At 40.9% G+C, this 9,530-nt stretch overlaps 1 protein-coding gene across 3 annotated transcripts; it reads left to right on the forward strand.

The window, feature by feature from the left end:
• The first annotated feature begins 756 nt into the window (after nt 1-756).
• Nucleotides 757-9,068, forward strand: sp3a (sp3a transcription factor). 3 transcript variants are annotated; one of them, XM_046404601.1, is made up of 7 exons: nt 757-942; nt 1,356-1,447; nt 1,815-1,910; nt 3,611-4,859; nt 5,819-6,005; nt 6,112-6,308; nt 6,952-9,068. In XM_046404601.1, the coding sequence occupies exons 1-7, from the start codon at nt 936-938 to the stop codon at nt 7,242-7,244; spliced, it is 2,121 nt and encodes a 706-aa protein (XP_046260557.1). In that variant the 5' UTR covers nt 757-935; the 3' UTR covers nt 7,245-9,068. The 3 variants fall into 3 exon arrangements, with proteins under 3 accessions (XP_046260557.1, XP_046260558.1, XP_046260559.1); XM_046404602.1 differs by having other exon boundaries at nt 1,824-1,910; XM_046404603.1 differs by lacking the exon at nt 1,815-1,910.
• The last annotated feature ends 462 nt before the right edge of the window (nt 9,069-9,530 follow it).

Below are 9,530 nucleotides of genomic sequence, written 5' to 3' on the forward strand. Positions count from 1 at the left end.
CTCTATCAGACAAAAGGTTGGACTGATGCATTGAACCTGAAATTAAATTTGGACTACCTGTTTTTGTTTTGTTTTTTCTTCACATTCAATCACGGTACCTGCACGTGCAAAAAAGAGTGATCATACAGTTTTCTTTCACAAATGTTTTGAGATTTAAAGTCATGTGTGACATTTAATGATCACTATCATGATACTGTCAACCGTGTGTTTTACAGACATGCATAAATTGCAATATGCTATGTAAACATAGTACGCAATATAAATTTGTGTAAACAGCAGTGATGCATGAAGAGGTGGGTTGACCTGTGGGAGGATTAAAATCATATGTCCTTCCCTAAAAGAACTTGTGTGACAGGTGGACTTTAATGAACTGGTAATTTTGATTCTGAACTGTTGTTGTCACAGTGCTCCTGTTCTCTAGTTTGGATGAGTTAAGGGCATAAGATCAGTTTAATGTATTGAACAAATAATGTGATTGTACTTCCATGTCTACATCTCATATCTATATGGTCTCTACTTACTATTTTGCTACATGTTACACAAGAGGCTGTCCTAGCAGTAACAACAATGCAACTGAAAAGTGAACAACGTAACTACAACCCAGACTACCATCAACACCATACTGTAAAACTGAAATGCATAATAAACAGGAAAAGGAGCCAACAAAGGATGATTGACATACCGACTGACAAATAATAACACAGTGTGCAAAAAGCGTAACCAATCACCTTTATGAAGGACGGCGGGATTTCCTGTATGTGACGCAAATACTCCCCGTCAACACTGGAGGCCCCACCCTTTGTGTTACCTACCGCCCGTCAATCAAAATCAAAAAAAAATCTGATAGTTATCATCTGTTTTTACCCATATACAATCAATTTAATGTGCTGATCATGCCGAGTGGCTTGTGACCACCAGGACTCTCCATTCACGTAATGGCTGGTATGTAACATATCTTTTTCACCCACGTAAGCTAACAAGCTACAACAGGCATCCTCTAGCTAAATTAGCTCGCTAGTACGCTAGCAGGGATGCTTGTTGGTGATATTGCTAATCATTGCAGGCTAAGTTAGCACTAGTAGCTAACGCTGCGCTCGTTAGCTTAGCTAACTAGGTTAGATTGTTTAGGAGTTACAACTAGTCAGATGTCCTGAAACTATTGCTACGTCGCTGGTTTCTTGGTGGAGTTTAATGCATTTGCTATCGGTGGTTGTGGTTTCAGACAGTATACTGTTGTTGTAATAACGTTACAGATAATAGTCCTCTAGCTTTATGGGGCTATCAGGTTTGTTTAGCTAACGTTAGCTTCGGTTGTTCTCACTCTTTACTATATTTGTTTTATTACACAACCCCAGAACAGTCGATGAAACCAGAAGATATGGCTGCCATGGACGTGGACAGCAGTCAAAGCGGCTTCCTGCAGCAGGAGGAGGACAGGGGCAATCAGGTATGATTTCTTGCTCGGGAATATTACTCTGATTATACGTCGATGCTGCGTTTCCAGTACCTGAGTGGTACTTGTTGAAGTTCTCATATTTCAGACATGGAGGGGGGTATTGTACCCTGATTTGAACCTCTCAGGTGGCTTACAAATACCGCCTCCTTAACTAGGATTGTAGTGACAGACTGTAAATTTCAGCTACACTTAAATATTACCTGGGTGTTATCCTAGGTGCTGCCTGGGGGGCTCAACACAGGACAAGAAAGTCCTCCAAACTTCAGACTTTCCTCTTTGGCAATGAGTCACATTTTCTATGTGGCCTAGACTAATGGCCACCCACTTTCTTCCTTTTAAACTCGCCCGTTGTGGGTAGGACACTCAGCCATCACCCCTCGACCTGCTAGCAACCACCTGCACTAAGGTTGGGTCACCGTCGTCAGAGGTGGACAGAGGTGCTGCCGCTGATGTGGTAAGTCAGCACCTCTGCTAGATTGACACAGCTACAGCAGAAGTGAAGGCTTCAATCACAGCTGAGCAAAATTGGTGGTGGGATTGTAGCTAAGGTTGCGCTTGCTTTCATGGAATTGTCGCCAGTGCATTTTGGCATCTAAACAGAGCAATATCTCTAACTGGACTGTTTTTTTTTTTAAATCTACTGAAACGGCATGAGTAAGGGCACCCATATCTTTCTGGTCATGTGATCGGTCCCTAATGGGCCACATGTACTGGGACTAAACCTACTGACTGCTACTTACAACATACTGAGTGCAAATGCAGTTATGACTGGAAGTACACATTCACTAGACATACCATATTTTATGTGGTTTATGGAGATGGCAGTCCATTGTAATGCGTTAAACCTAATCTGTTTTGCACTCTGATAAAACCGTCACAACAACCATAAACCACAAGTGCATCGCAGATGTTCAAACGATGTTCAAACGATGTTCTTAAGATAAGCCGATATAGGTCAAGATGTGGTTTGACTCTTTCTGTTGTGAAACCATTCCTCACCTTCTCCATGGGTTTGTGTTTTAGTTGACACCAAAGAGCACCCTGAATCAGGATTCTAAGATCCTGGTATCCCAAGTTTTTGTTGACAAGATGTTCTTCAGTCCATTACCGAGTTGTACATTAGTTTCTACGTGTACATTTTTAGATGAAAGGTTGTAGTTGATACATTTTTATATTTCAGTGACATTTTCATTATAATGTTCTTGTTGCTAGATTGTATTTTCTTCTGGAAGAGTGAAATTGCAGCCTGGGTGCCATTCAGACTCATTTTTTCACAAGAGGGAGTCTGCTGAATTTAGGAAAACTAGTATTATAAATATTTATTATATGATATTAGTATTATCAATTTTTCCAAAACACTTCTCTGTGAACCTGACAAAAAACATGGCAGAATTATCAGAGTCACTCTAACATATATAATTACTTTGCTTTAAAGCAGCTGCAACAACAGTTAACTTTGTGTATATAATAAAATAACACTTCATTACAGCTGTGGTAGCAATGCAGAATAGAGCATATGAGAAAACTGTGAGGTGCCTGTTCACACAGCGCCTACTTGATGCAGTCGACACAAACCCTGATGTGTTTGCATAGAAGCTGGGCAATTAAAAATGTTGCCATTCAAAATCTGATGTGGATCAAACAACTACATGAAGAGAACCTGTAGCTCTGACTACCAGAGAAGATAACTAAAACCTTGATGCTTAGTAAGGTGTAGAAAGGAGGTGCTGTCAGTCATAACATTTCCATAATGGGTGTAGCAATGAGGTGCAGGATGACGGGCCACAGTGTCATCTAATGTATGAGTTACCGGTCAGACTTGAGTTGTGACTTTGTCATAATTCACATTGAGTCATTGTTAACCTTATAGACTAGAACTAAACTGAAACGACATATGTGACATCTTTATGTTGTTTGTCCTGGGCTAAGGGAACCACACTACATTTATGAACATAGATTGCCACTAAAAACAGGAACATACATGTGAAACAAGACTTTATATTAATGCCCACTCAGCTTTTACCCTCTCGAAGAATTTAGCTTGTTTTTCTCCCTGCTTTTCTGTGCTATTGACGATAATTGTGTTAATTAAGCTAATTTATTAACAACAGTTGCTTCATCGTTTCTTTAAATGTCAATCATTTCCTTTCTCAGACATCAGATCCATCCACGCAGCTTACTGGGACTGATAAATGGGAAGTGTTAACACCCACATCAGCAAAGGATGAATCTGGAATGATACAGATCCAAAGTCAAGGAATATTAACATCAAATGGACAGTACGTACTTCCTCTCCAGAACTTACAGAGTCAGCCAATCTTTGTGGCGTCGGGAACAGACGCCTCCTCTGCCAATTCAGTGCCTAACATTCAGTACCAAGTAATTCCTCAAATTCAAACAGCAGATGGACAGCTGAGCTTCTCCACGTCCAGTGTGGAGGGACCGACTCTGACTCAGGATGCCACGGGCCAGATTCAGATCTTGCCTGATGGTAGCCAGAGCCTCGGCATGACATCAACTGCAAACATCCTTAATAACAACCAGAACCTCATATCACAGACTGGTCATGTCCAGCAGATCCAGGGGGTTTCTATCGGCAGCTCCACCTTTAACAACCAGGGTCAGGTTGTTACTAATGTGCCTGTGGGTTTGCCTGGGAACATTACTTTTGTTCCTATTAACAGTGTAGACTTGGACTCACTTGGCCTGTCTGGTGCTCAGACTATAGCAACAGGGGTCACTGCTGATGGCCAGCTAATTATGGCAAGTCAGCCTGTGGATGGCTCAGAGAGTCTGGCGAAGACAGATAATCACCTCTCACATACACTACCAGTAAATGATTCAAATGCAAATCCTGAGATCTATGTGCCAACGTCTTCCTCTCAGCTACACATTCCAGCAAACGAGTCAAGCCTGCTGACACAAGACACTTCATTGTCATCAGTGGCTACAGAGCAAGCCGACACAACTTCTGGTCTCCAGGAGGGCTTCATCCAACAAAATCAGGAGCAGAGTGTCCAGGCGTCCTCAGCTCAGCCCATCATCCAACTGCAGCAGGTGCCCATTCAGACCACCAATGGCCAGGTGGTTCAGTCTGTGGCAACTGGCGGGCAGGGTCTCCAGAACGTGCAGCTGATCAACCCGGGAACGTTCATCATCCAAGCCCAGACAGTCACTCCATCAGGTCAGATACAGTGGCAGACCTTTCAGGTGCAGGGAGTGCAGAATCTGCAGAACCTTCAGTTGCCCACAACACCACCCCAGCAGATAACCCTGGCTCCAGTCCAGACCCTGTCACTGGGCTCCAATCCAGTCAGCATCAACACGGGGCAGATCCCCAACCTGCAGACAGTGACGGTCAACTCAATGGCACAGAATGAAGGAGACACAGACAACCCTGGAGGTACAGTAGCTCTTCTTATTATCACAATGTGTGTGTCCATAGTAAAGCAATTCCACGTACCTTGATCAGACCCCTTCTCAGGACTGGGTTGGCATCTGCTGTGTTTGATTGACATCCCTATGGCTTGCTTGGTTGCAAATTTTATGGTGGGCTAAATTAGACTTGTTTTAATCTTATTAGTACATGGATTTTTTTTGCTGTGAGGATTCAAAGTGAAATTCACTTCTCTTGCTTCTTTTCATACAATATTAAAGCAACAAACGTTCTTCAGTTTTGTTTTGTTGCATCTATATTTAAAATTCCTACCAAATTGATGTAATTATTGAATTTTTCACACTAATGCGATAAACATGAAGTTTTCTTGTGCTGTTCAAAGCAGACAGTCCACCATGACCTCTGTGTAGTGTTGGTGGGGATGAAACTGTGAATGTTTTCACAGAAGTCATCTTACAGCCAGAAAACTTTACACTTAAATACATTTACAGTTACATAAACTGGAGAAAGACCCTTGTGGTTTAGAAACTGTGTGCAGCAGAGGCTTAATATTTTTGAACTGATAATCTATCTAAACAACTGGAATTTTCTTTGCATTCAGTGTTTCAACAGAATACGTTGTGTGTTTCCCTGTAGCCACAATGTGTTGACATTTTATGTAATTATAGCTGTCAAAACATTGTGATGAAGTTTTTGATTGTAGCAAAGTCCTTCCATCCATTTTCTGCCACTCATGTGGGCCAAAAAGTCCACAGGGTACGTTTAATTAATTATCAAAATTGTCACTGATACATTTTCTGCCAATCAACTAATTATTTTATCACTGTGCTTAATATGGAGTTTTACTACTGAAACTTGCTGCCATGCTGTCAATCACACACAGTAATAAAACAGCTCTCACTGTGCAGGCTTTTTGGGAAATCTAGCAGAGCTTGCGTTGATATTAATGTACACATTCTTTCCAGACATTCGGATAAAGGAAGAGCCAGACTCTGGAGACTGGCAACTGAGCACTGACTCCACCCTGAACACAAGCGATCTGTCCCACCTCCGCGTCAGGTTGGTGGATGAGGAGGATCAGTTGGGTCAGGAGGGCAAGAGGCTGCGCAGAGTGGCATGTACTTGTCCCAACTGTAAAGAGTCGGGTGGGAGGTGAGTAAGCCCGATTGGTGCTTGTCTCGTTGAATCTCGTTCACACGCTGTACAACTTTGCATAGGAAATAAATGGACCGTAACTCTCTATACCTGTGGTTCTCAGAGGATCCAACACAGGGAAGAAGAAGCAGCACATCTGTCATATTGCAGGCTGTGGGAAAGTATATGGGAAGACATCGCACCTGCGAGCACACCTGCGCTGGCATTCAGGGGAGCGACCTTTTGTTTGCAGCTGGATATTCTGTGGGAAGAGGTTCACACGCAGTGACGAGCTGCAGAGACACAGGAGAACACACACAGGTGCCCTTTTTCTCCTCCCTCAGTGTTTGCACATCAGGAAAACATCAGTAAAATGTGTTAATTTGTGCCCTGCAAAGCGTGAGTCATGTAAGAAATGACAGTGTTTGCAGCCCCTCTAGATTTACATGTAAAATGTCAGGCTAGGAACTGAGGACCATTGTTTTAAACATATCCAGATTTCTCAAACTTGGTGGTATTTTTCTAGTTCAGAATGCAAACATCTTTTAGCATCTGATGTAATGTAACAAAACGAAATCTGATGTTGTGTAACAAAAATGGGACCGTAGCAAGTGGTTTTATTTTTATCACATGCTTCTCTTTGAACGCTTGTGTGTCAGATCACCTAATCTGTTTTTAATTTTGTGGAATGCGCCATCTTGTTATGAGGTGAAATCCACAGCTCAACAGAGTAGTAGTAGCCAATGAAAAATCCAGTCAAATATACCAGAACAACATAATGGTAGGGTGGCACCCGGCAGCTAAATTAACATTTATTATTATAACATGAACTTGCGCTCTACTTTGTTAAACTCAGCTCCTCACCTCTGAAACATATTGTCCAGATAGATGGCATGTTTGACCCTCTCCAGATGTATTCAATGTCAGACTCTTAATCTTTCAAACTGTATTTTCTCTGTGGCAGGAGAGAAGAAGTTTGTCTGCCCAGAATGCTCCAAGCGCTTCATGCGGAGCGACCACCTGGCGAAGCACATTAAAACTCATCAGAACAAAAAAGGCGTGAACTCTGGCAGCGCTGTGGTGGCCTCGATGGAATCCGCAGGGTCCTCAGACAGTATCATCACCATGGCAGGCGGGACCACCCTCATCCTCACCAACATCCAGCAGGGTTCCAGCAACGCCCAGGACATCCTGGCCAACGCAGAGAACCCTCTCCAGCTCGTCACCACAGTAGCAGCTAGCGAAGTCATGGAGTGATTTACGCTTCACTTATGAACTTCTGCACCCTCTGTCATACTGTATACTCTTACCCGCATTTTTATTCAAGTTTTGAAGAGAAGTTAAAATTATAAATATATATATGTATGTATATATATATATATATTTTAACACATAAATAGTGGATCCATGTTTGTACTCCGTTTTTACTGAGGAAAAACCAGTAGTGGAGACAAAATGAAGATAAAGATAGAGAAAGACATTGCAGTAAACACACAAGGAAATGCCTTATTTTGTACAATATTATGTCATTGGAAAGTTAGGATGCCATTTTTCTTTGAATCTACTTATTTTTTGTTATGTGTCTTTCACAAAAAAAATATATTGGTAAGTTGAGCAACTTTCTCCCTTTTTTTTTCTTTTGGTGAAATCTTATGATGCTCTTGGTAAGCAAAGTTTGTTCCTTATTTCTTTGAGCAAAGACTGACTCTCACAACAGAGCTAATTTTATCCAGCAAAAGTGATGTTATTGCTTACGTCCATGCAAATTTATTCATGTTCTGTGTATTTTAAATAATGCATTCTTTGTTTCAGTGTGCTCCTTGCAGTCAGTCTGCTTGAGAATTAGGGAGTCCTCTTTCCTCCAGTTGTTTTAGAAACTTTGCTCATGCCTATTACATTTTGCAGGTGAATCAAAAACAATCAAAATTTTGTATTGTACATCCTCTTGAACATATACTGTTGATATGATACACATTATTTGCTTATTAAATATTTTGACTGAACGGCTATTTATATTTGGCTTTACATAGAAAATGCGTTTGTGATATGAGAAGTCCAAAAGATTTCAAACGGCTTCATTATATGTAATTCAGATATGTTTTTGTAAAACCTTTTTTTGAAGGATAAAAAAAACAAAACACGCATTGTGATATGAAGAGAAAAAAAAGCCATTGTGTGGAGGTAATTGCCAAATCTGACTACAAACTCAGGGTGACTTGTGACTGTGTGATATAAGTAGAGCTTATCACCCCTGTAGCTTCTCAGGCCATGGTGGGGTGTGGGGAAGAAATGTTATTTGATGGACCAAAAGCTGAAGTGATTTAAGCTGTCACCATGTTACCTGTGCTCGTTGAGTTCTACCGTGTTGGGTTTTTTTCCTTCTATGACCCTTGATCATGTTATAGAAGCAGCTTTGCAGAATTATTCCCCTTTGCCAGTCCTATCAGTTTAGAAGTCAGTGTATTACTGAAAGCGGTACTCTTTTAACAGCACTGTTCTCATCACTTTCATCTTCTTGTTAAGCCTTTTGTACAAAACATGTTTTGTATACCTCTACTGAAACTATCCTTTATATACATGGTTAGTAAATGTACAACGTGTCTCTCTTTGTGTTGATACTTTTTCTTTAACTGTCTGTTGCATTTCCTTGTTTCATGTTGTGTGTTTTTTATTTTATCTGGACTCCAGCTGTTGAATTGTTAAGTTGAATACATATACACACTGAACAGTGAATTATGGTGGTGTATTTGATTTGATTATGCTTTATCCTCTGAGTCAGTTAACAAGATGCTTTTGACACGTTCAAAGAGCATCTTTGAAATGTGTCCTCAACATTGAAGGTTCATTCTCACTCAGAGATCCTCTGTATAAATATGTCAATATAACATCACTATAAACCTTTCTGTTAACACTTGAATTTCCTTTCAGTTTTGCTTTATTTTGTTTTATTGTTTTATGTATCGCAATTGTACAATGTCTGCTTTCAGAGGGCAGAGTGATGTTTCGTACTAAAATGACTAAACATAAGACAAGTTTGAATTTTTCCTTAAACTTTTGTTTTGTGTCTTTTCAAAGACTTGACATCCGGCCAGGAGTTTCGTTCTTCCTCCTTCGGCTTACACTTTGGGTTTGTAGCCCAGTAGATGTCACTGCAACCAAGGGAGCAGGACAAGAGTTATGTTTGACCCCTTGACCTTCCCCATGTAGCGCTGCAAAGATGAAGGCAGAAGTCGCTGAGGCCAACGGGAGGTGTGCACCCTCAATTAGCCACAAGTTAATGTCACATAGAAATGTCAAATGAATTCTGGAGAACAAAGTACTGCCTCACATACCCTCAGAGACTCCAGAGGTGACAGCTTCTGGCTTTATGACCTGGATTCATGTGTATTTTAGTGAAATATCAAGAAGCTCCTTTATATTTTATCCTGACATTAGCAGTTCACACATGCTGCATCACCTCTTACACTAAATGGGACATTTTACTAATTAGGTACTGTTGCTATTTTTTCTTTAATATTAGGCTCAGGACAGCATTAGAAGAAA

The sequence above is a fragment of the Scatophagus argus genome, chromosome 11, assembly GCF_020382885.2.
Source record: "Scatophagus argus isolate fScaArg1 chromosome 11, fScaArg1.pri, whole genome shotgun sequence".
Taxonomy (NCBI): domain Eukaryota; kingdom Metazoa; phylum Chordata; class Actinopteri; family Scatophagidae; genus Scatophagus; species Scatophagus argus.